The 27,750-nt window shown below is 45.1% G+C and overlaps 1 protein-coding gene across 1 annotated transcript in view; it reads right to left on the reverse strand.

Moving 5' to 3' along the window:
* Window positions 1-1,599: 1,599 nt before the first annotated feature.
* The window catches only part of LOC124788184 (proton channel OtopLc-like), a 132,707-nt gene continuing 106,556 nt past the window's right edge, over window positions 1,600-27,750 (reverse strand). Inside the window, exons 9-10 of the mRNA XM_047255344.1 lie at window positions 25,978-26,231; window positions 1,600-6,623 (exon numbers count right to left, since the gene is read on the reverse strand). Of these exons, the coding sequence (XP_047111300.1) occupies window positions 6,137-6,623; window positions 25,978-26,231 (741 nt within the window). The 3' untranslated portion in view covers window positions 1,600-6,136. The remainder of the gene's footprint in view (window positions 6,624-25,977; window positions 26,232-27,750) is intronic.

Raw genomic sequence — 27,750 nt, forward strand, 5'->3', positions numbered from 1 at the left:
CTTTTAACTGATAAAGTAATCAGCAGTTATAATTTCTACGTAGTGTACAGAAAAGTACAGAGGCTTTGGAAACGAAAATTCGTCTTCCATTCGTTTGGCCATGGTTTTGTTAACAATTAACGTCTAAGTTTTTCGTTTCAAGGAACAATCTTCTGAAACCGGCTAGAGATGGAACCGGCAATTCCTCACAGATGTCGGAGCAACCAGCGATGTGGAAGATTCCTTGGTTTGTGTTGACTGTACATGTACTAGAAAAGCTATGCCATGTTAGTTTGACGGCGTTCCCTAAGTAGTGCAGACTTTGATCTTCGATCCTGACACAAATAGCACAAAAGTCGAAACAGAGCACATAGCGAACGCAAACTGCTTTTAACGACATATCTCTTCAGTGGAATACTAGACCTGTAAACAGTACCATGAAGAAGAAGGGGCGGGCAATTTTCCTCGTCCTGTGTAAACCATTGCAAGGCGAATGTTTATGAACACGAATCACAAAAAGTGTAGAATGAATGTAGCAGGTAATAGTAGAGCAGATTGAAAATATTATTCAGACAGTGTGTGTTTTGTTTGTCGCCCTTCATGCATCTGCTGATGCACCGTAGCTCATTGACGATCACCAGACTGAACTTACTTAACAGTATGTACTAGGAAAGAATTCTAATTTTTTTCTGTTCTCAAGAATCTGTCGATTAGTTTGTCACAATCCTCTTTTTTCTTCTGCTCTTTTCTGAATAGCAACTACTCACAACGCTACGGTAATCTGTATGTCATACAGCCTATATCTCGTCTTGATTCCGTAGTTGCCGTAGATTTTGTTCCTCTAGCCTAAGATTAGATCTCACCAACTTTTTTCGACTCCTGTGAAAGTTCTTGGACAAAATTATTACTTCGTATTTTCTACCCAACAACTCTTGATTGCGTACATTACCTTCCCACGTAGTCACCTTACAGAGATTGCCTGAAGTTCACAGATGAACAATTTCAAAGGACGTTAACAGTAAAACCATATCCAATCAATAAGAGCGAAGGTTGGCCTTGATCAAGACGTACAGAACTTATGTGGTAGTCGGATTTGTGGTAGATAGGATCACTTGATATGACAAACTTTGTTAGCTGTAGTACGTACATTTACATTCATTCTTCAGTAGTTAAATATAGATAATTTATTAGACTCTCTGAGGAAATTCTCTGCAGAGAATACGTCAAAAACGTGGAAACTTGTGCTAGGTGCCACATTAAAATTTACCAACTCCATACCGTTTAAACGCTGCACATCGATGGTTTAACATCCTTAAATACAGCAGATGAATGATCTCTTGCCTCTTTCCAGTTTTCTTAGTTTCAGGAGGTAACTGGTTGGATTTACATTTCCGTTTCGGGTGCGTAATACGCATACATTGCAAATTTGAAAACAAACAAAACAGAGTTTACGGTATCCATAGATAAATGTCCCATTTGTTGTACTTACGTCAATGCTAAGTAGTAATAAACGCTGGAGAATGACAGGGACGGTGTATAACAAATCAGGCATACATCCATTTATAAAAGCATCTGTACACATACGGAATGTTACTGTAAACAATAATTTATTCACTGAGCTGAGTAAGAAATATTTACAAATCAGACATTTTATACATATTCATGATTGATGATTGTAGGAGCAACGGCTGCTACTGTGACACGACAGTGTAGAAAAGATGTGGAACAACGTCAGTTAGTTAAATACACCCAACTGTTCCATCAACACTAAAACAACGAATACCATGAAATCTTTTGCTTTTATGGAAATATGCTTCCGAAATAAAACAGAAAACTGATTGCTTCAAGTGTTCAGGAATTTATGTCTGCATTACTAGCCGAGTGGAAACGAGTACATAAAATAAATTACTGGGATGTCTCCAACAGGTGGAGAGAGAGACTAATATGAGACTTCACAGATTCAGCACATCATGTGCATTATAACGCAATGGCTGATGTAATAATGTGCCCTGCTTGCGACATAATAGTGTACTACGTTCCTTTCATATCTAAAGATCAAGAGTTAAAGATATAATTTAACCACTGAGTCAATGAACTGCCCTGCAAGTCAGCGAATATGTACGCCTAGGATAATGAGAGCGGCGTAGCATTATCGTCTGTATTTTGCTCTAGATAAGAATGCGCGCTCGTCTTTTCTCTCTCTTCTATAGTCGCGCGCCTTTCCGGGAGCATCTTACTCTATCAGATCCTTATTTCCTTCCATTTTATTCAAATGAACTGAAATTGTATTCCTGTTAGGAGTTTATTTAATTGTGCCATTATTATCGCCAATTGCGATTACTTATATGACTTAACTATGAATACATTTTTCTTTCGCTCCAGAGTCAGGCTAAGATTATTGTAATTTTTACGTATTTCGCCGGAATACGGCAAAAATTCTTCGTTATGTCAAGAACTGTGAGATTAATGCACGAGATGTCAGACGTCTGTATAAAAAGCTTCTTTCGTTAAATAATAATTATTTAATTTGGCATTTCTGCTTTCATTTCATAGTACCCATCATCAATCCCCAATTTATAAATGTTACAGATTTTGCTGTACTACATTTTTTCTTATTTTGTTAAGTTAAACTATTCTCAATTTTCTCGCGAGGCGAGAAGACAGTAATTTCGCTGAGATTATAGAAACCCAAATTAAACGTTTCTCAGCACGCCACGAGGCTATCGACCTTCACTTCAAACAATACAAATGGTAAAAAAGAGTAGAATTAAGTAAGGAGTGAAGTGATTTTTTTTTACATAGTCGATAATATCGTGTGAATTTTTGATCAAAAAATAATTTTTGTTATAGAGACTAAGAAAGTGGCGTGTGTGTGTGTTTGTGAAATATTTAGGATAATTTTACTTTTCATTTAGTAGACATCTTTTTAATTAATTATTTATTTAATTATTAACAGTTATTATTATTATACTGATCTTGTTCAATTTTGCAGTTATCTGTCGAAATAGACTCATTATCCCACACGTTTAAAAAAATATGCTGTATTCTTAACAGCTCATTGAATTAACCGTATTCGTCAAATATTACATTTAGCGTCGCCATTGGTGTGATACAGTGGTCGTGCAAATGACCTTTTATCCTTGAGCAGCTGGTCTGATTTGATTTCCTCGTAGATGTCCTAAACTATTTCTCATGAATACTGTAATAGATACTTCATAGCCGAGTCATTATCCCATTCCTTTACAATTGAATTACTGCTCCGTCTCTAATAACAGAGACGTTAAACTCAAACAAGTCTGTTTTCCTTTCCAACATTGCCACGGCACAACTGAGAGCAATAGTACGAAATTAATATTTCTTACTGTTATCACTCGAAACTTGGACCCGTGCCGCAAAGTTGTTGCCTTCCATTTGGAATTATGGTGGACTTTATTTTCTGTTAATCTGTACAACAGAAGAAAGATCGAAAACTAACGGTAATCGCAGTTGGAAGTTAAGAAACGTAGTAAAAATTACTCCTTTGACATTATCGCCTTATAGGCTATAGGTTTATTTATGTGCAAAAGAAGTAGAAATTATCAACTACATAATGGAATTAGTTTAGCAGTTACGTGGGAGGGAATGTTGTGTTTTTTCTTCTGCAAGAGTCGTATTTGTTATAGTCAACAGCAAAATGTCCGTCCGCACAGCTTTGAAACAAATGTAATGTAAATTAGTATCACATTTGAAGCATAAAAGAATTAAGGATGATGTCTGACATGAGAAGTAGATAATTACTATGTCACATGTACTGAGGAAGTGTCAAAACCTATAGTGGTATAGAAACTGTGATAATAGAGTCGCAATGACAGTTCCATTTTGTACTTACGACTGATCTATGTCTTTAGCTTCCATTGACAATTAAATGATTGTAAATACTTACAAATAAATGAATCCAAAGTAACATAATTGTTGTAACATTTTCCTGAAAGGAAGTATTCCATTTCACAAGGAGGTATCATCCTTAGAACTATCCGCGAAATCCCTTTAACTATTTGTGTGATATGACAGTATCAGAACATGTCACCTAACAGCTAATAAGTGTGCTGATAATTTTGTTATAATGACTTAATATGCATATCAGTTGTATGCATGCATGTCATGCAAACAGATTTGTCTTGTTAACGCAAAATTCAGACTCTATAAACACTATTTCGTACCGCACTCCATAAGAACTGCAGTTAAACTGTGAAACATTCGTACTGAAAACTAAAGTAGAAATGTGGCAGTTAAAAATTATTTTGCATAACTATTATTTCCGTGAAATTAGAATACACTCTTCTCTTAGAACATTCTTTTCGTTGTACGTCGCTTCTTTGAATTATCTCTCATGAAATTCCACACAGCATCTTTTTCAAACTAGTGTATGCTTTTTGCGTATTCTGCTTTATCATACAAATACATTCGAAGCATGGGACCAAAATTTTAACTCGACTTAGCATGTTGTTTGATAGCGATACCACGATCGATTGATGTTTCAGATTCCACCATTATGAAAGAGCACCAATATGTACCATTAGAATACTTCGTAAACATTATTTCGAAGAAGTTTTGCATGGCAAACGTCGGGTTGCAGCAAACGGAAGTCGAGACGGTTCAGATGGGAATTTCGTTTAGTGTACAATGGAAGTTAACTGGTACAAGTGTGAATCTGTCCATGGACGTCGCACGACTACGAATCTGTTTTTAACTCAAGCATATATTTACGATTTCTTAATTGAATCCGATGTCTTCCTTGCACAATAGTGTGTAAGCGTTAGTAAGATAATACAATCATCCACCAATAAAAATGTACGGAATTTTCAAATTAGCCGTTAACAGTACAAAACGTTTCTTATAGCGACTTGCATAAGGTGACTGAAATCTATTGTGTGTCTTGGCTAGGTTTCGTCTGCACCAACTTCCTACATTGACCATGTCTTCCGTAAAAGCTTTCACTAGTCTAAGTCAGTTTATACGATGATGCCAAACATCAGATCCGTATGCGAAACTGGACTGGGTGATCCTTTATAAATGACCTGAACGTTATGATAATCCTTTCGGTGTTCTAGAGACTAATGTGTTCCAAAATTCATATAGTAGTTCCTTTTCTGTTTAGCTGTGTAGGCGCTTGCTAGATATCGGAATGACGTATTTTCCTTTCACCATTTAAGGATAGTGTATGAACGTAGTACATCGCATTTTCATATATGTTTGTTTAGAGATTACACTGAGTTTTCCTAGCTTTCAAAATTGTTTTGTCGAGGTGGTGTATCTGAAGGAGAGCATTTTTGTCCCGAACCATGTCAGATATATACTGATATTGTATGTGGAGTCATATATGATCATTATTAACAGAATGAGCCACATCAAGAAGGAATTACTTTTGTTAAGTAATGTTAGTGATTTGACAAGTTTGTTCGTCGTAGTCTTCTACTCCTGACGTCAAGTTTTATTGGACATTTTGTGGATCTCATACTGTGAATTTGAGATCATGTTCGAACTAATATTTCATCGTTAATATATTATCGTAAATGGATACTTAAACGACTTTAAATTTAGACTAAACGCCTACAATATGAGCAGCCTACATTGCACATCAAATTTCGAAACTTTTTTATCGTTCAGAACCATTAATACTGAATTCGGAATACATCTCACTTATAAACTGAGGTGATATGTCTGAGCAGGCACAGAACTGAGATGTGCTGCAAGGAAATTTTGGGTGTAAGAAGTTTATTAAAAGAATACTTTAGTTGATAGGGCACAGTCTGAGATATTAAGGACATGATAATTTGGCAATGGAAGAACGTGTGGACGGTAAAAATTACAGAGTTAGACCAAGGCTTGAATGCAGTAAGCAGGTGCAAATCGATGTAGGTTATAATAGTTATGTAAAGATGAAGAGGTTATCACAGGGTAGACTAGTATGGAAACTGCACCCTGGCAGTCTTCAGACTCAGGATCACAAAACAATAATGGCTGATATGAACAATCAAAAACCTAATTCAAGGCTTCGTTCGTTTAGGACCATTAGATCCGGTTTTCTCTTCGTTGAACCATGGTGTACCACCTCCAGGACCAAATACCCGAGGCAGATCAAACGATGACGAGGACCGAGCCGAGTCCGGATCTGCCATTACTTTCTGACCGGCAGCCTCATCTTGTAGGCGCTCTTCCAGATCTCGCAGAGGCAGACGGTAGAATGGAAGCGATAGAAGACGGCCAGTGGCATGGCGACGTGCGTGATGATGGTCCACACCCAGAAGCCGTAGAAGCGCAGCTCGACGGGGTGGAAGTCGGCGCGCGAGTTCTGGAGGCGCGACACGGCCCAGAGCGCCATGTTGGTCACCAGCAGGAAGGTGACGAGCTGGCGGCCGGGCTTGGCGCGCGCCTGCGCGGGGTTGCCGCACCGCCGCCACCACGCGTCCAGGATGAACACCGTCTGCAGCGTGGTCTGCAGCAGCGCGCTCACCGACATCACCACCACGCCGGGCGCCGCGTCAGCGCCCGTGCCGGCCGAGAAGTAGCCCGCGATGATGGAGAAGAGCGTGTACACGTACAGGCCCGTCTGCGCCGTCACCAGCAGCATGTTGTCCAGCTCGAAGCGCCGGCACGTGTCGTATCTGGCCACGAGCAAACAGTCCCGTCACATGGAACAGTGGCTATATAGTTATATATATGGTGGTCCATTGATCACGACCGGGCCAAATATCTCACGAAATAAGCGTCAAACGAAAAAACTGCAAAGAACGAAACTTGTCCAGTTTGAAGGGGGAAATCAGATGGCGCTATGGTTGGTCCGCTAGGTGGCGATGCCATAGATCAAGCGGATATCAACTGTGTTTTTTTAAATAGGAACCCCCATTTTTATTACATATGCGTGTAGTACGTAAAGAAATATGAATGTTTTAGTTGGACCACTTTTTTCGCTTTGTGATAGATGGCGATGTAATAGCTACAAACGTATAAGTACGTGGTTTCACGTAACATTCCACAAGTGCGGACGGCATTTTCTTCGTGATACATTACCCATGTTAAAATGGACCGTTTACCAATTGCGAAAAAGGTCGATATCGTGTTGATGTATGGCTATTGTGATCAAAATGCCGAACGGGCGTGTGCTATGTATGCTGCTCGGTATCCTGGACGACATCATCCAAGTGTCCGGACTGTTCGCCGGGTAGTTACGTTATTTAAGGAAACAGGAAGTGTTCAGCCACATGTGAAACATCAACCACGACCTGCAACAAATGATGATCAAGTAGGTGTCTTAGCTCCTGTCGCGGCTAATCGGCACATCACTAGCAGACAAACTGCGCGAGAATCGGGAATCTCAAAAACGTCGGTGTTGAGAATGCTACATCAACATCGATTGCACCCGTGCCACATTTCTATGCACTGGGAATTGCATGGCGACGACTTTGAACGTCGTGTACAGTTCTGCCACTGGGCACAAGAGAAATTAAGGGACGATGACAGATTTTTTGCACGCGTTCTATTTAGCGACGAAGCGTCATTCACCAACAGCGGTAACGTAAACCGGCATAATATGCACTATTGGGCAACAGAAAATCCACGATGGCTACGACAAGTGGAACATCAGCGACCTTGGTGAGTTAACGTATGGTGCGGCATTATGGGAGGAAGGATAATTTGTCCGCCATGACAGAATGGCGATGTACTTCCAACATGATGGAATGTCCGCCACATAGCTCACGTGCGGCTGAAGCGGTATTGAATAGCATATTGCATGACGGGTGGATGGCTCGCACATTCACCGGATCTGACGTCCCAGAATTTCTTTCTGTGGGGAAAGTTGAAGGATATTTACTATCGTGATCTACCGAAAACGCCTGACAATATGTGTCAGCGCATTGTCAATGCGTTTGCGAACATTACGGAAGGCGAACTACTCGCTGTTGACAGGAATGTCGTTACATGTATTGCCAAATGCATTGAGGTTGACAGACATCATTTTGAGCATTTATTGCGTGAATGTGGTATTTACAGATAATCACGCTGTAAGAGCATGCGTTCTCAGAAATGATAAGTTCACAAAGGTACATGTATCACATTTTAATCACCGAAATAAAATGTTCAAACGTACCTACGTTCTGTATTTTAATTTAAAAAACCTACCTGTTAACAACTGTTCGTCTAACATTGTGAGCCATATGTTTGTGACTATTACAGCGCCATCTATCACAAAGTGAAGAAAGTAGTCAAACTAAAACATTCATATTTCTTTACCTACTACACGAATATGTAATAAAAATGGGGGTTCCTTTTTAAAAAAACGCAGTTGATATCCGTTTGACCTATGGCAGCGCCATCTAGCGGGCCAACCATAGCGCCATCTGGTTTCCCCCTTCAAGCTAGACAAGTTTCGTTCTTTGTAGTTTTTTCGTTTGACGCTTATTTCGTGAGATATTTGGCCCGGTCACGATCAATGGACCACCCTGTATGTATATACATATTATATATATATGACATTAGCCAGTAGCTGCTCGAAGCTGTGCAGTAATTTTGCGATCATGTAGCCATGGCGAAAGTGAGGTCCTGATAACACATGTTAATATTGGCAGTGACCTGACTCAAATAAGACTGTCAATAGCTATGTATGGCTTTGTGGAGGCAACTTGATGTATTTTTGTGCAATACTGCTGATAGTTCTGTGCAACTATTTACACGTTTGGAAATGTGTCATGATTGGCTTGGTACCATTTGTGCTGTGATTGGCAGGGCACAAGTCGGTATGAATTTTATGGCGGCGCTGCCTGGCAAGCCATCTGGATGATATAGAGGGCACTGTTGTCCTCGTCTCGGCTCAGATAGAAGGCGATTAATCTTCACGTTTGGAAATGTGTCATGATTGGCTTGGTACCATTTGTGCTGTGATTGGCACGGCACAAGTCGGTATGAATTTTGTGGCGGCGCTGCCTGGCAAGCCATCTGGATGATATAGAGGGCACTGTTGTCCTCGTCTCGGCTCAGATAGAAGGCGATTAATCTTCTACATGAATTCTACAAGACAACAACCAGCAGGCTGGCAGACTCCACCAACTGTGACTGCATTGTGTGCAGCACAATGAGTGACTACATGATGTGGACGTCCGTGTGTCACTCATGCAGCCACAGAAAGTCATTGGGTTGCTTCTGTGGCAGTTATGTGTATTTAATATCCTATTGGTAGAATCTTCTTCATGCCTTCTCTGGTATTTCCTTTGCAACGTCTGTAATTAAGGTGTTCCCCTAGCTGACATAATCATTGAGGGTTATGTCTTAATTTATGGCGCAACGTGACTAACAGAAGCGATCAATTGATAGAGTAGAACCTGAGGCGCGGAAGAAGATGAGATGTATTCAGGTCACAAAACTCTTCGTCTGCTTCGATTCCTTGAATGTTCTTCAGCATATACATCAACTGCGCCCAGATTAAGAAAATCTAAGACGTACTTCTATGCCTTCAATGGCTGGGGAAGATGGGGGGCACTCTGCTGGATGCTAGAATACTTGGGAATTCAGAGACTCTAATTAGCAGATGTAGCACCTAAGGAGGCATGTACTGATAATCTAGTGGTTCAATTTGTGGTCCCCTCATATGCTATCACCTCTTTGGCGAGGTAAAGAGTCATGTGTAGAAGCAAACAAGAGTTGCTGTAAGTAATTCATGTTAAAATGTAGATAATAAAATCAACAAATCATCTGTGGCGTACCTTCTTCTGGTCACACAGGCGAGATGCAATCATCTTCTCCCGACTAAATACACTGTCCGATTAAATGTGATTTGACAGCTATTAGTGGTCATTAATAGAAGATGTGTCGACTCTTCACCTTTATGATGGAGTGAACTCTGCTGTGGACACTTTCAATGATATATCTGAATATCTGTCAAATAATGGCAGCCCATTCTTCCTCAACAGCAGGAATGATAGAAGGTAAGGTCATTGGATGTTGGGAGAAATTCGGAATCGACGTCCTCACTCATCCCAGAGGTATATTCCGCTGGGTCAAGTCCGGAGACTGGGTAGGCAAGTCCATTTCAGGAGAGTTATTGTCCACAAACCATCGCCTCGCAGATGGTGCTTTATGAGAAGTTGCACTTATAGGCTGATACAAACAATTATAGCCTCTGAGCTGCTCTACTGTACACAACACAGTTCTGTAAAATGTGTTCAAACTTTTCCGCGTTTAGGGTTTTGTTAAGCACAATTTGCAGACCAAGTCCTAACAACGAAATACACTCCACTACCACAACACCAGTTTTTTCATGCACTGCTGTTGGCACTACACGTAATGGCAGATAACTTTCCCCATGCACGCTAATCCTCCCATCGAATTATCACAGGCTGTAGAGTGATTCACCTCTGGAACCACTCTTTGCCAGTCATCCACCGTTCTGTGGCGCTGATTTGTACACCACCTCAAGTGTCACTTATCACTGGCTACAAAGATTTGTGGCTTATGAGGAGCTGTTTGGTCATTGTTCCCCATCCTCTATAACTCTCCATGCACAGTCATTGTGCTAACTTGTCCGTCAATACATGAGGTCTGAGTGGGCTTGGCTTAGCTATGGTTGTTTGTTCACATTTCCAGTTCACAATGTCATCACCAACAGCCGACTTGGGAAGCTTTAGAAAGGTTGAAATCTCCGTGTTGTGTCTTTTACTCAGTTGACATCCAATGACTAGTCCACGTAGGAAGTCACTCTTCTTTCCTGACGCACCTAGTCTCCTGTTATTACTTCTCTATTCACAACACAATACTCACCGCCTCCTTTTATAGACGGGTTTGCGCCTCTCGTGACATCTAATGGTCAATTCTGTATTACATCAAGGAGTTTGGTCACTTTTGATCAGACAGTGTATAGAACACAGTCTGATGATTGACTTTATGTTATATTTAGACAAGAAAGCAATGGCTAAAACACCTGCTGAGCTATCCTCTATTTCATCAGACATCAAGGGATTCAGGGTTCGGTGAAATGTTAGATTTGGTCTATGTAATATCGGGAAGGAGTTTCTAATGTGTTGACAGGGTAGCTGACTCATCCAACTTTTTTTCTAGTGATCAGTCAGTCACATATTACCACTTCCTTATTTTAAGTTTCTTATTGTCTTGTTTTCCAACAGTTTTAAATCGTACAATAATAAAACTACCGACTTTCACACTTTGAGTAATAGTGTGAATGTGAGGGTTGATGTGAGCGAGAATGGAAGTTAGGGCATGGGATTTAATTTTTTTTTTCAAGTAGTAGGCGTTTTAACCTCTTTCGTCTCTATTTTAGGAAGAGGGCTAATAACTCCACAGTTGAGCAGACTTGCCCATCCACATACAAATACACATATTCTAGTCTGCGAGATCACTAAATATGGCCAGGTACCATTCTGCATCCAAATTCTACCGTTTGGATTCTTCATGAGATGACAGTGGTGAGTAACTGCGCAATAACCGTTCCTAGAGAACAGATAGAGCGTTATTCCGTATGTGTAGACAGTGACATAACTGAGGGAAATGAAAGGGTGAAATAATGTACCAAAACATAGCTTTACTTTCAGAAGCACCAGAGTGGTTCCCTGACTTAAAATTACAATCGAATAAGTAACATAACATCTAATTTTTCATTCATTTATTTATTGCTGACGTATATGGTGTTGCCTGTTGCCCAACGGCCACCTCTCAAGGCGCCAGACGGGGAAACGATTGCTAGGTATGGACGATGCTTGTGGGATGAATACCCAGGATGGATAAAAACAAGCAACACTACTTTTCAGTTTTAGTACTGAAATACGAAAGGCTAAAGAAAAAGAATCTTAAGTAAACATTACCTAGTTCTCTCGGTTAAAGCTTGTTATAGCAGCTGGGGGCTAAATTGTATCAGCATTATGAAACAGAAACATATGAAATCGTGTCACAGACAGCAGAGACTTACATGGTGTAGAGCGAGACCACAGGGACATTGGGTGGTATTCTGTGCTCTTCAGCGGTGAGTCTCTTTCCTGTTTGTGGGCGTCAGGTCGCCACCAAAGTGACTGTAGACAACCTGGTGAAAGGTCACAACAAGCAGCGATTCTCGAAACCCATACCACTACAGTTTCTTGAGTCACGGTGCGGAGAGCACGGTATCCTGCAGAGTAACACGCGATCGTACGCCTATGGAAACATGAGATGTATTCCAGCAGAAAAACTCTTCGTGTGCTCCGACTCCCTGAGCGACCTCCAACCGATGCTACACTTGTGAGCAATAGTGAAGTCATCCAGAACCCTGGACGTCCTTCTGTGTCTACAATGGCTGGGGAAAGAGTGCTTGTTTGTTACTTGTTGAAGGCATGCTGAACGCACGCCACTATATGGCTAGAATGGTAAATCCTGTTTTCACACCTTTCATCACAAGAGAGCGTATTCCAACAGGGCAATGCGTGATCCCACATTACCGTTCACACAAAAAACGCCTTGAGGAATGTACGGATTCTTGACTGGCCCACCCAGTCCCCTGATTTGTCAATATGTCTAGGATGCGATGGGAAGATGTTTATCTTCATACCAGGCTCCAGCCATCAATCTGTGAACTGACACAGTATGCGATTCAGGCATTGTAAGGAAATACTCAGGATGACATTTTGAGGGCATTTGCTTTCCTGTCACAAAGCAAAGAAGAGTTTATCCGTTTTAATCATTGAATACCCGTTATGTGATGAACATCTTCTCGAAGCCTGTAAACATCTGACTGATGCTTCATGGTGTAACACGTTCCATTTCCGTCAGTGTGTTTTACCATGAGCATGAAAACAATGATGCCGAGTGCTCTCAATACTATCATCATCACTATCATCTTCCCTTTTCGAATTCATACCATAGTAGAGGCACTACGAGGTGTATGAGGTAAGTAACGAGACTGACAACGCAGCGAGCGATCTGGCATCGCTGCATGGCTCTACTTATATAGACTGGTGTGTCCATCCCCTCTAGATGCTCAGTACGAGTTTCAACTTCGTACAGCCATCACGTGATTTTTGAGAGCGCCATCAGTGAAGTTGTGTTTTTGTTATGTCTTACGAAAATACACTCCTGGAAATTGAAATAAGAACACCGTGAATTCATTGTCCCAGGAAGGAGAAACTTTATTGACATTCCTGGGGTCAGATACATCACATGATCACACTGACAGAACCACAGGCACATAGACACAGGCAACAGAGGATGCACAATGTCGGCACTAGTACAGTGTATATCCACCTTTCGCAGCAATGCAGGCTGCTATTCTCCCATGGAGACGATCGTAGAGATGCTGGATGTAGTCCTGTGGAACGGCTTGCCATGCCATTTCCACCTAGCGCCTCAGTTGGACCAGCGTTCGTGCTGGACGTGCAGACCGCGTGAGACGACGCTTCATCCAGTCCCAAACATGCTCAATGGGGGACAGATCCGGAGATCTAGCTGGCCAGGGTAGTTGACTTACACCTTCTAGAGCACGTTGGGTGGCACGGGATACATGCGGACGTGCATTGTCCTGTTGGAACAGCAAGTTCCCTTGCCGGTCTAGGAATGGTAGAACGATGGGTTCGATGACGGTTTGGATGTACCGTGCACTATTCAGTGTCCCCTCGACGATCACCAGTGGTGTACGGCCAGTGTAGGAGATCGCTCCCCACACCATGATGCCGGGTGTTGGCCCTGTGTGCCTCGGTCGTATGCAGTCCTGATTGTGGCGCTCACCTGCACGGCGCCAAACACGCATACGACCATCATTGGCACCAAGGCAGAAGCGACTCTCATCGCTGAAGACGACACGTCTCCATTCGTCCCTCCATTCGCGCCTGTCGCGACACCACTGGAGGCGGGCTGCACGATGTTGGGGCGTGAGCGGAAGACGGCCTAACGGTGTGCGGGACCGTAGCCCAGCTTCATGGAGACGGTTGCGAATGGTCCTCGCCGATACCCCAGGAGCAACAGTGTCCCTAATTTGCTGGGAAGTGGCGGTGCGGTCCGCTACGGCACTGCGTAGGATCCTACGGTCTTGGCGTGCATCCGTGCGTCGCTGCGGTCCGGTCCCAGGTCAACGGGCACGTGCACCTTCCGCCGACCACTGGCGACAACATCGATGTACTGTGGAGACCTCACGCCCCACGTGTTGAGCAATTCGGCGGTACGTCCACCCGGCCTCCCGCATGCCCACTATACGCCCTCGCTCAAAGTCCGTCAACTGCACATACGGTTCACGTCCACGCTGTCGCGGCATGCTACCAGTGTTAAAGACTGCGATGGAGCTCCGTATGCCACGGCAAACTGGCTGACACTGACGGCGGCGGTGCACAAATGCTGCGCAGCTAGCGCCATTCGACGGCCAACACCGCGGTTCCTGGTGTGTCCGCTGTGCCGTGCGTGTGATCATTGCTTGTACAGCCCTCTCGCAGTGTCCGGAGCAAGTATGGTGGGTCTGACACACCTGTGTCAATGTGTTTTTTTCCCATTTCCGGGAGTGTATAACAGTGGAATTCAGAGCAACGTTATGCCACCAATTTTTGTGTGAAACATGGTGAGTCCACGAGTGTGACCAAGTTCAAACAGACCTGTCGGGAACATTTCTCATCAAGGGCACAGGCTTTTCGCTGGCACAAATCATTTTTGGAAGGTCGAGAACACTTTGGAGATGAACTTCACTGAGGGAGATCTTCAACTTGAAAAACCGTCGAAATCGTCGAACGCGTGCGTGCTTTTGTGAGATCAGGCCCACGTTTAAAAATAAGGAAATGGGCGACCTATGTGGATGTTGCATCATGACAACGCTCGATGTTACACGGCCACTTCCATCACTGAATTTTTGACCTCTAAAGGCATTCCTCTTGTTTCACAGCCCCTCTATTCACATTATCTGAGTTCTTGTGACTGTTTTCTTTTCCCTAAATTGAAAAATATCTTAAAAAGATGTCATTTTGGGACTCTACAGAACGTTCAAAAGTATGTGACCGACATGTTAAAGGCCCTACCAGATGACACCTTTCAGCGCTGCTACCAAGACAGGGACTGACGAGTCCACCGGTGCATAACTGCCGAAGGGAACTACTTTGAAGAAGACAATATTGTTGTCCGAAAAAAATAAAAACTTTCGTCGATAAAAAATCAATCTCGTTACTTCCTTAAGACACCTCGCATTTGACCTAACATGCCAATAAAGAAATTTTTTGTTGCTCAAGAATTTCTTTTAATTTGGCTACTTAATGGTCTCGACCGTAAACGGCCAATCGGAAAAAATTGTTTTCTTCACTTTAACTTCGTTTCACTTAACTAGTAATATCGTAGACGAATTACGGAAAACATAATGGACCGCCGTTAAACAGCTTCATAGTGCTGTTTTCACATAAAGTATTAAATATGGGAACAATCAATTTACAGAACGGAAAGGTGTGAAAATGAATTTGTTTTGCCACTGTACAGTAGGTGTGGAAGCAAGCGAAATTTACCAAATTGTAGTTCAGTTTGGAGAATCGGCGTCGATTGCAATTACTGCATTGCGGGAACGCGAACACTTGGCGGGAAAGCGTGTGAGTAAATTCCATACGTGAACGGAATTCTGTAGCGACGCCAAGTGGGAATGGCTGCCGAGTTATTGCCGAGGTGTTTGTAATGGCGGTGTTTGCTTCATTTCCAATCTTGCCGCCGTTGGCATTAATTACGATCGGACAATATTGGGATTTGGCAAAACTACGCGTTGCTATGAACTCGAAGTATGCGGTTAACAACATTACAGCCTGTTAGTGCTATCTCGAGTCACGTACTCGGAGCACTCAATGTTTCTGTGCTATATTCAGACACTATAGTAGACATTACGCAACTGTGTCACCGTGATAAAAGCATTCGGTTTCTAGCAAGTTTTTATCGCCAAGTTTCTGTATTATTTGCGATCCGAGACTGCCAAATAAAAAACTTGTTACTGACACAGATACATAGTACAGTAGTTTACTAAGTCCAAGATGTTACTGCTGTTGATAGGAGAGGAAAAATTAGTTTGAAGTTGTCTCACTCTTACTGCATTGACAGTTGTTTGGCTGCACAGTCAAACCATTTCCTTCTACTCCTATATCTTTATTTCTTCAGGGCAGGAATGTTTAAATCTGGTCAAATATTTAACTAGCTCTTTCACCATGCAGTAATTACCTCTAAGTTTCCTTTCTTACTTGCTTGTTCAGTATCTGATGAAGCAGGTAAAGCAAGTGATCAGTTTTATTGATATCATACATGTGAACTGTGGTCTGCCTGAGAAATACAACAAAACGATTGTTTCACTTAGAAAGAAATATTTCTCAAGTTCGCCGAACAGGGGGGGGGGGGGGGGGGCGTAATCACTAACGCATAATCGGTTAGGAGCGGAGTTATAGTCCCCATCCTTCCAAATTATTTATGCCTCTTGTAGTTTTCGTAAAGAGGAAGTTTCCCTATACTTTTCCGACTAATCTGATATTCCGTGTTTAATTATCTCGACGTAGGCGGTACGTTAAAGCAGACCTGTATTCCCATCTGCTCGTGCGAGCTGGTTTGCGGTCACGACTCTACTGTGAGGAATCGGCAAGCTCACGGCGAGGAATCGAAGGGGACGAGAAGGGGAGGTGAGGACGAGTAGGAACAAAGCTCGACACGAGAGATTTTTGTCCACGAGTATATTCTGCAGAGGCTAATACACTAAGTGATCAAAAGTATCCGGACGCCTGGCTGAAAATGACTTACAAATTCATGTCGCCCTCCATCGGTAATGCTGAAATTCAGTATGGTGTTGACCCACCCTTAGCCTTGATGACAGCTTCCACTCTCGCGCGCATACGTTCGATGACGTGCTGGAAGGTTTCTTGGGGAATGGCAGCCAATTCTTCACGGAGTGCTGCATTGAAGAGAGGTATCGATGTCGGTCGGTGAGGCCTGGCACGAAGTCTGCGTTCCAAAACAACCCACAGGTGTTCTATAAGATCCAGGACAGGACCCTGTATAGGCCAGTCCATCACAGTGATGTTATTGCGAACCACTCCGCCACAGGCTGTGCATTATGAACAGGTGCTCGATTGTGTTGAACGATGCAATCGTCGTCGCCGAATTGCTCTTCAGCAGTGTGAAGCAGGAAGGTGCTTAAAACATGAATGTACGTCTGTGCTGTGATAGTGCCACGGAAAACAACAAGGGTCCAAGCGCCCTCAATGAAAAACATGACCACACCATAACGCCACCGCCTCCGAATTTTGCTATTGGCACCAGACACGCCAGCAGATGACATTCACCGGGCATTCGCCATAACCACACCCTTCCACCGGATCGCCACATTGTGTACCGTGATTCGTTACTCCACACAACGTTTTTCCACTCTTGAATCGCCCAATGTTTACGCTCTGTACAACAAGCGAGGCATCGTTTGGCATTTACCGGCGTGATGTGTGGCTTATGAGCAGCCGCTCGACCATGAAATCCAAGTTTTCTCACCTCCCGCCTAACGGTCATGGTAATTGCAGTAGATCCTGATGTAGTTTGGAATTCCTGTGTGATTGTCTGGGTAGATGTCTGCCTATTACACATTTCTACCCTCTTCAGCGGTCGTCGGTTTCTGTCAGTCAACAGACGTGGTCGGGCTATACGCTTTTGTGCTGTACGTGCCCTGCACGCTTCCACTTCACTATCACATCGGAAACAATGGACCTAGGGATGTTTAGGAGTGTGGAAACTTCCGAAAGATAGCGTAGCTGCAGGATCGTTTCAAAATGGCGTTTGTGGGTGATGTACGGTACAAGCAAAGTGAAGTCATTGAACTTCACTGCAGAGAAAGAAACTGTGGGGAATATTGACCAACGCTTGTGCAAAGTCTATGGAGCATCTGCTGTCGACAAAAGTGCAGTTAGTCGCTGGGCACGGAGGGTGAGGTCATCAGAAGGCGGTTCGGCGGAGCTCCGCGATTTATAGCGGTCAAGAGGCTATCCACAGCTATCACACCTGACATGCTGCAGCGAGTGGATGTCATTTGCGAGGACAGACGCATAACGACTCGGCAGTTAGCGCTGCGTCTGTCAATCACAAGCCGGCCGTTGTTGCAGAGCGGTTCTGGGCGCTACAGTCTGGAACCGCAGGACCGCTACGGTCGCAGGTTCGTATCATGCCTCGGGCGTGGATGTGTGTGATGTCCTTAGGTTAGTCAGGTTTAAGTAGTTCTAAGTTCTAAGTTCCATGTTTCAGGATAACTTTATTCAAAATTTCTAGATCACCTATATAGTTGTAGAGGTAGAAATTATATTTACCGATGTAATATTTGGGATGAAATGGCTCTGAGCACTATGGGACTTAATATTTGAGGTCATCAGTACCCTAGAACTTGGAACTACTTAAACCTTACTAACCTAAGGACATCACACACATCCATGCCCGAGGCAGGATTCAAACCTTCGACGTAGCGGTCGCGCGGTTCCAGACTGTAGCGTCTAGAACCGCTCGGACACACCGGAAACCAATCAGAGACTGATCTGGTGGTCTTTCTGGCCACGGGAATACTTCAACATCATGCAGACAGTGCATGAAGTAGCATGTTTCGACAAATACTACCCTGAAACTTCCTGGCAGATTGAAACTGTGTGACGGACCGAGACTCGAACTCGGGACAATTGTCTTTCGCGGGCAAGTGCTCTACCAACTGAGCTACCCAAGCACACGTCCCGTCCTCACAGCTTCACTTCTGCCAGTATCTCGTCTCCTACTTCCAACTTTACAGAAGCTCTCCTGCGAACCCTGCAGAACTAGCACTCCTGAAAGAAAGGATACTGCGGAGACATGGCTTAGCCACAGCCTGGGGGATGTTTCCAGAATGAGATTTTCACTCTGCTGCGGAGTGTGCGTTGATATGAAACTTCCTTGCAGATTCAAACTGGTAGGTAGGAGACGAGATACTGGCAGAAGTGAAGCTGTGAGGACGAGGCATGAGTCGTGCTTGGGTAGCTCAGTTGGTAGAGCACTTGCCCGCGAAAGGCAAAGGTCCCGAGGTCGAGTCTCGGTCCGGCACACAGTTTTAATCGGCCAGGAAGTTTCATATCAGCGCACACTCCGCTGAAGAGTGAAAATCTCATTCTTCTAAATACTACCCTGTTGAAAAATGACACCGACATTGTGTCGCATGAGAGATAACACATAGTGATGCATGATGTCTGGGACATACCGTTGTGCCGTCAGAGTTTCCTAAGTCAGTATACCAGTCTAAACTGATATCCTACGGTCCCCTGCAGCATAGCTCCAGAGGAAACACAGCTGTGCTTATCCAAAACAGTGGAATAATGGGACCTCTCTCGAGATCACTGGCATACTCACTGACTATTGTTATTAGGGTAGAGCAGAAATGCAAAAAAGTGGCTCTGAGCACTATGGGACTCAACTTCTGAGGTCATCAGTCCCCTAGAACTTACAACTACTTAAACCTAACTAACCTAAGGACATCACACACATCCATGCCCGAGGCAGAATTCGAACCTGCGACCGTAGTGGTCGCGCGGTTCCAGACTGTAGCGCCTACAACCGCTCGGCCACCCCGGCCGGCCAGCAGAAATGCAATTCACTGCTGAACACAACGGAACGCCATCGATCACCGTTTCTCACGGTCACGGTATCACGATAAACGCAGTCGATTTTGTTGTGGTGTTAACGACTGTCTATGTAGCGACGGTTAACTGTCTATTCCAGCTAGTTTCCGACCAATGGTGTGTGATGGCTTAGAATCTAATGGGGAGTACATTACCTGTTCTCGGATGTCGGCTGCAGGTTGGAAGGGATTATGATGGGTGCGCTGTACAACATGCGATCCTTTTCTCGTGGTGATGAAACGGAGTCTACTGGAACCTTAACGAGTATGCCTGCCCTCACATCCCCGTGCAGACCAAAATCGGACAAATATAGATATCGCACTATTCGACCAGCCGGCCAAAAGGAGGCCGCGATAAGGCCCCTCTTTTCATTGTTTCAGGTGCTGATTACATGGTCTCACACGAAGATCCTGCATAATCGTGTCCTACACAATGTCACTCAACATCTGACGTCATTCAAATCTCTTACATACCCCACCAGGACTGACAACTAGACTAAATAAGAAAAACATAACATAGTCTGGTATGTAAGTTTAACAGTTGACATATCCGCTGACAGTGTGCACATGTACGAAGCTACGAGGGGCTTCCAATAAGTAATGCAATATTTTTTCTGAAAGCATGTTGGTTTCATTCCGGATTCTAATATTCCATATTACGAGGCGTGTGTTTTAAGTAAGGTCAGTTTTGTTGTAGACACTAGTAGTTCGCGCGCATACAGCAACGAGCGCGTGCGTCGTGTACCGGCATGCCTCGGGAAAACAGTGCTCAGTTTCAGCTCTGTAGGTAACCGGTACGGTTCTGGTCCGTGTTTTCAAAATGTTTAAGACTATAAACTCGCCCGCCGCGTGTGAAGTTCGCTAGTGATACGGTTTTCGTCAGCGAGGAACCTGCCTGCTGCAGAAATTCATCGGCAGATTTGCGAAGTGTACGGTGATACTGTTATGGGTGAAAGCAAAGTGCATAAGTGGGTACGAAAATTCAAAGATGGCAGTGACAGCGTCCATGATGTCCGCTCTGGTCGCCCTTCTTTGATTACAGACGATTTGGTGGCTTCTGTTGGAGCGAGGATTCGTGAGAACAGGAGCTTCACATAACAGGTCTTTCAAACGAATTTCCTGACGTGTTGAGATCAGTGCTTTACAACATTGGCTCTGAACACCTAAAGTTTAGGAAACTGTGCTCCCGTTGGGTCCCGAAACTCCTAACAGAGGACCACAAAAACCAAAGATTTGAAGTTCCTGACTCGTTATCACGAAGAAGGTGACGGCTTCTTGAGTCATGGACTGTGCGGCTGGTCTCGGCGGAGGTTCGAGTCCTCCCTCGGGCATGGGTGTGTGTGTTTGTCCTTAGGATAATTTAGGTTAAGTAGTGTGTAAGCTTAACGACTGATGACCTTAGCAGTTAAGTCCCATAGGATTTCACACACATTTGAACATTTGAACTTCTTGAGTCAGATCGTAACTAGAGACGAAACATGGGTTTCGCATATTACTCCTGAATCGAAGCAACAGAGCATGGAATGGAGACACACACACTCGCCTGTAAAGGTGAAGGCCAAACAGACTCTGTCCCAGCTCAAAGTAATGGCGTCGGTGTTTTGGGATAGGCATGGTGTTTTGTTGGTCGACTTCATGCAACGGGGAACCACTATCAATGCAGAAGCATACTGCCAAACCCTGAGACAGCTACGCAGAGCGATTTAAAAATGGAATTGTCCTTCTCCATGACAATGCAAGCCCTCACACTGCAGGTCAGACCCGCGATTTATTGGACAGGTTTGGCTGGGAAGTTTTAGACCACCTACCCTACAGTCCTGATCTTGCGCCGAGCGATTACCATCTGTTCCTCCACCTCAAATAACACCTCAGTGACAACCGTTACAATGACTATGACGACGTGAAAACAGCAGTGAACTTTGGTTATCGGAGCAGGCGACAAATCTTTATGAAGAGGGTATTTTAAAATTGGTTGAGAGGTATAAAAGTCTTTCAACACACTTGGCAACTATGTCGAAAAACAGCGTGGAGTATGTACTTTCTGAAAATAAATTTACTTGTTTGAAATATCCTTTCCTTGTGTGCTTACGTTCAGACGGACCTTACTTAAAAAACAGAGGTCGTATTTCCCACTCTTTTGGCTACAAAACCCTATTTTGAATATCATCACCGTTCAATGCTGCAGCCTTACGCCACCTTACCGAGAGGGCCTGTAAGCCCACATGGTACCACTCGACTGGCCGCTATTCGGAGCCAGCATCTTGCTGTATCAATAACTTCCCCATCATCCACGTACAGTATCCTGCGGACTGCATCTTTCATTGGGCCAAATAGATGGAAGTCAGAAGGTCCGAAACGCGGACTGTAGGGTGGGTGAGGAAGAAGAGTCCAGTGAAGTTTGAATAGCACCTCTCGGCTGCGTAGGCTCGTGTGACGCATTGCGTTGTCACGAATAAGTTCATTTCCATTTTCGTGGCAACAAACACGCTGAAGTAGAATCTTCAATTTATTGATGGTAGTACAACCCAACGGGCGCACAGCTTTGAGTATCCAAGCTGGTGGACGAGTGTGTCAGCTCTACCAACATAGACGTCCAGTTGTGCAGCGAAGTTTTGATTGTGATCCGAAGGAGAGTGTCCGCACGTTCCAACACTACAGGAATCACAGCTATGTGCGGCCAGTCGTCACGCGGGGGCCCTGCTCAATCTTGTTGCAATGCTGACAGACGCCTCGAACAACAACTCATCGTGCTTTTCCTCACAGTCAGGTCTCTGTAGACATTCTGCAAGCTAATATAAATATCAGCGATGCTCTGGCTTTCCGTCAGAAGAAACTCAATGACAGTTCTCTGTTGGAACGCCCCTCCGTGGCAGACGCAGAGGTTACGTACAGCGCCGCCAAGTATCGGAACATCATAAAACTGTCAGGGCTTAAGTGGGAATGTTCCACGATATCCCTCGACAAATTTCCCATTTTTTCGACCGAAATTGACCGAGAAAGTGTTATATTACTTATTGAACGTCCCTTGCACATTAACATCTGATCATGTCCTCTGGGTGCTTAACTTTTTTGTCAGGAACTGTATCCCATGATATGAGCATGGAGAAAATACACTCCTGGAAATTGAAATAAGAACACCGTCAATTCATTGTCCTAGGAAGGGGAAACTTTATTGACACATTCCTGGGGTCAGATACATCACATGATCACACTGACAGAACCACAGGCACATAGACACAGGCAACAGAGCATGCACAATGTCGGCACTAGTACAGTGTATATCCACCTTTCGCAGCAATGCAGGCTGCTATTCTCCCGTGGAGTCGATCATAGAGATGCTGGATGTAGTCCTGTGGAACGGCTTGCCATGCCATTTCCACCTGGCGCCTCAGTTGGACCAGCGTTCGTGCTGGACGTGCAGACCGCGTGAGACGACGCTTCATCCAGTCCCAAACATGCTCAATGGGGGACAGATCCGGAGACCTTGTTGGCCAGGGTAATTGACTTACACCTTCTAGAGCACGTTGGGTGGCACGGGATACATGCGGACGTGCATTGTCCTGTTGGAACAGCATGTTCCCTTGCCGGTCTAGGAATGGTAGAACGATGGGTTCGATGACGGTTTGGATGTACCGTGCACTATTCAGTGTCCCCTCGACGATCACCAGTGGTGTACGGCCAGTGTAGGAGATCGCTCCCCACACCATGATGCCGGGTGTTGGCCCTGTGTGCCTCGGTCGTATGCAGTCCTGATTGTGGCGCTCACCTGCACGGCGCCAAACACGCATACCACCATCATTGGCACCAAGGTAGAAGCGACTCTCATCGCTGAAGACGACACGTCTCCATTCGTCCCTCCATTCGCGCCTGTCGCGACACCACTGGAGGCGGGCTGCACGATGTTGGGGCGTGAGCGGAAGACGGCCTAACGGTGTGCGGGACCGTAGCCCAGCTTCATGGAGACGGTTGCGAATGGTCCTCGCCGATACCCCAGGAGCAACAGTGTCCCTAATTTGCTGGGAAGTGGCGGTGCGGTCCCCTACGGCACTGCGTAGGATCCTACGGTCTTGGGTTGCATCCGTGCGTCGCTGCGGTCCGGTCCCAGGTCGACGGGCACGTGCACCTTCCGCCGACCACTGGCGACAACATCGATGTACTGTGGAGACCTCACGCCCCACGTGTTGAGTAATTCGGCGGTACGTCCACCCGGCCTCCCGCATGCCCACTATACGCCCTCGCTCAAAGTCCGTCAACTGCACATACGGTTCACGTCCACGCTGTCGCGGCATGCTACCAGTGTTAAAGACTGCGATGGAGCTCCGTATGCCACGGCAAACTGGCTGACACTGACGGCGGCGGTGCACAAATGCTGCGCAGCTAGCGCCATTCGACGGCCAACACCGCGGTTCCTGGTGTGTCCACTGTGCCGTGCGTGTGATCATTGCTTGTACAGCCCTCTCGCAGTGTCCGGAGCAAGTATGGTGGGTCTGACACACCGGTGTCAATGTGTTCTTTTTCCCATTTCCAGGAGTGTACTAGTGATTCGAGATCTTCCTTCAGGGTTACCAGTTCACTCGTGCGAAATTCGTGACTGGGATAGAAAAGCGGGAAACTGTGAGTGGTACACAAAGTGCTCTGGGGCATGTACCATAGTGTGGCTTGTTGAATAAACACTCATGCTCATAAATTAAGGATAACTGCAGAATGTGGTGCCACAAAACGTGGCACTACGCAAAACTGGCGCTAATAGCATAGGCACATTGGGAACACACACGACACAGATCTGTAAGTCCACGGTATTCGTGATAAGTTGAGAAAACCGTCCCGAAACACATGTGCTACAAAACGCCACAGTTTACTCCACATGTACCCCGATATTAATATGGGATATGATCACCATGCACACGTACACAAGCCGCACAACGGGTTGGCATACTCTGGATCAGGTGGTCGAGCAGCTGCTGGGGTATAGCCTCCCATTCTTGCACCAGTGCCTGTCCGAGCTGCTGAAGTGTCGTAGGGGTTTGAAGACGTGTAGCATTACGTCGACCGAGAGCATCCCAGTCGTGCTCGATGGGGTTTAGGTTTGGAGAACAGGCAGGCCATTCCAATCGCTTGATATCTTCTGTTTCAAGGTACTCATCCACGATGGCAGCTCGGTGGGGCCGTTCGTTATCATATATCGGGATGAAGGTGGGACCCACTGCACCCATGGAAAGGCGGACATACTGGTGCAAAATGGCGTCCCGATACACCTGACCTGTTACAGTTCCTCTGTCAAAGACATGCAGGGGTGTACGTGCACCAATCATAATCCAACCCCACGCCATCAAACCACGACCTCCATATAGGTCCCTTTCAAGGACATTAAACGGTTGGTATCTGGTTTCCTGGTTCACGCCAGAGAAAAAACCGGCGAGAATCACTGTTCAGACTATACCTGGACTCGTCTGTGAACATAACCTGGGACCACTGTTCCAATGACCATGTACTGTGTTGTTGACACCAGGCTTTATGGGCTTTCCTGTAAGCAGGGGTCAGTGCAATGCACCTTGCAGGTCTCCAGGCGAATAAACCATGTCTGTTCAGTCGTCTGTAGACTGTGTGCCTGGAGACAACTGTTCCAGTGGCTGCGGTAAGTTCCCGAGCAAGGCAACCTGCAGTACTACGTGGCCGTCTGCGGGCACAGATGGTGAGATATCGGTCTTCTGTGGTGTTGTACGCTGTGGGCATCCGATACGCTAGTGCCTGGACACGTTTCCGGTCTGGTGGAATCGTTGGCATAATCTTGAGATCATACTATGTGGCACACAGAGGGCCCGTATTACGACGTGCTGTGTTTGGCCAGCCTCCAGTCGCCTTAGTATTCCACCCCTCATAACGTCAGAATTATTTGTTCTTTGAGCCGTTTTCAACACACAGTCACCATCAGCACGTCTGAAAACGTCTGCACACCTACTCGCTGTACCGTACTCTGACATTCACCAACACACCTGTGCGAATGTGGACTGCTGCCAGCGCCACCGTGCGACGACACAGGTCAAATGCGCCGATTGGTCATACCACGAGGTGATTGAAACCCGCAAACCGCCCACCAGAGCGTGGTTTTACCATTTATCAGCATTATCCGTAATTTATGAGCATGAGTGTAAAAATGTTTAAATGAATATGTGTGAAATCTTATGGGACAACTGCTAAGGTCATCAGTCCCTAAGCTTACATACTACTTAACCTAAAGGACAAACACACAGATCGATGCCCGAGGGAGGACTCGAACCTCCGGCGGGACCAGCCGCACAGTCCATGACTGCAGCGCCCTAAACCGCGCGGCTAATCCCGCGCGGCAGCATGAGTGTAGATTAGGTGTAACAAGTGCTACTAACTCTAGGTGGCGCATGCGCCACATGCTGAGCAGCGTGGCGATGACGGCGGCCGAGTAGAGCGTGAGCTCGCAGGCGTTGATCTGGAGCAGCGCGCGGTCGCGGCTCAGCACGCAGAACAGGATGAGCGACAGGATGGTGAGCACGAGCACCAGCACGCCGGCGAACAGGCCCTTGTGCGCGCTCGCGCAGTCCACCGAGATCTGCTGCCCAGACTGCCCGCCGGGGTACAGCGCCGGCTGCAGCGCCGACGGCGCCTGCCACACAAACACACAGATTCACTTGTTGTGCCGACCACAGAGGCAGGTGCAGAAATACACTGAAATAATGTTGCAACAGCAGAACATACAGATAAACAGATGAGAAAACTAGAGAGCTTCGTTCTTGGTCTTCCAGTCTTATTGCGCCCTCTTGGTTCATAGATATTGTATACCACCCGTCTTTCCCTATGATGATGATGAAGTCCCATACTCCTTGACAGAGCGTAGGGGACGATGCGGGAGACCCGCATCGCTGTACTAGGCAAGGTCCTAGCGGAGGTGGTTTGCCATTGCCTTGAAGACGACACAACAAAAAAAAAGGTTCAAATGGCTCTGACCACTATGGGACTTAACATCTGAGGTCATCAGTCCCCTAGAACTTAGAACTACTTAAACCTAACTAACCTACGGACATCACACACATCCATGCCCGAGGCAGGATTCGAACCTACGACCGTAGCAGTCGCGCGGTTCCAGACTGTAGCGCCTAGAACCGCTCGGACACCGCGGCCGGCCTGACGACACAACAGCACCCAGTCATCTCGAGATAGGTGAAAATCCGTGATCCCGCCAGGAATCGAACCCGGGACCCTGTGCTCGTAAAGCGAGAATGCTACCGCGAGACCACGAGTTTCCCTGTAGTTCACCTTTATTATTCACTGAATTTCCAACATCTTTCGAACGCTTTTTCCAGATTGAAATATCCTACGAACATGGACTGATTTCAACATCTGTCGAACGCTTTTTCCAGATTGAAATATCCTACGAACATGGACTGATTTTTCTTCAAAGTTGCTTCCATTTCAATAGGAACGTTCAGAACTGCCTGTATGGTGCCTCTACCTTTCCTTAAACCAAACTGATCGTCATCTAACATATCCTCAATTTTATTTTCCATTCTTCTGTATATTATTCTTGTCAGCAACTTGGACGCATCAGCTTCATGGCAATTCAAGAAAACACTTTAGAAAAGTACACATAGATATTAAAGTACTTTACTGCGCTCTGGTCGTCTTTGTTCATGCGAAAAGGCTGTGTGTTCAGTTACCTCTGTTGCTGTAGCTCCTCACATCTTGTTAAAGACTGCACATGAACCTGCAGAGGACAGTTACTACTAGGCCGTAAAACCACGATGGTGTTTAAAACAAAGATTGTTTCGATTTAACTATTGAGTTGTCGACTATGGTGTTATTTATCATTTGCAATGACTTCTGCACATCTTGTTATCGCATCTCTGAAGATGGTCCAAGAAGTATATTATAATAACAGGGACTGGGACCATTTCATAATAAAAACAACAGTATAAAAGTTATTTTGATGAATTACAAATTAAAATCGATACTTAAATTGGAATAAGCTTTGTTTTGACCGCCGCGCACAGTAGAGTTGACTGTGACGACGTGTTTTAACTGCCCTATGCAATTTTATGCACAGTGGCTAACAAGGTACAAGAAGCTATACCAATGGAGATAGCTGAAAACACCATAAGAAGAGTGCCATTTCATATGAACAAAGG

The sequence above is a fragment of the Schistocerca piceifrons genome, chromosome 3 (assembly GCF_021461385.2).
Source record: "Schistocerca piceifrons isolate TAMUIC-IGC-003096 chromosome 3, iqSchPice1.1, whole genome shotgun sequence".
Classification (NCBI taxonomy): domain Eukaryota; kingdom Metazoa; phylum Arthropoda; class Insecta; order Orthoptera; family Acrididae; genus Schistocerca; species Schistocerca piceifrons.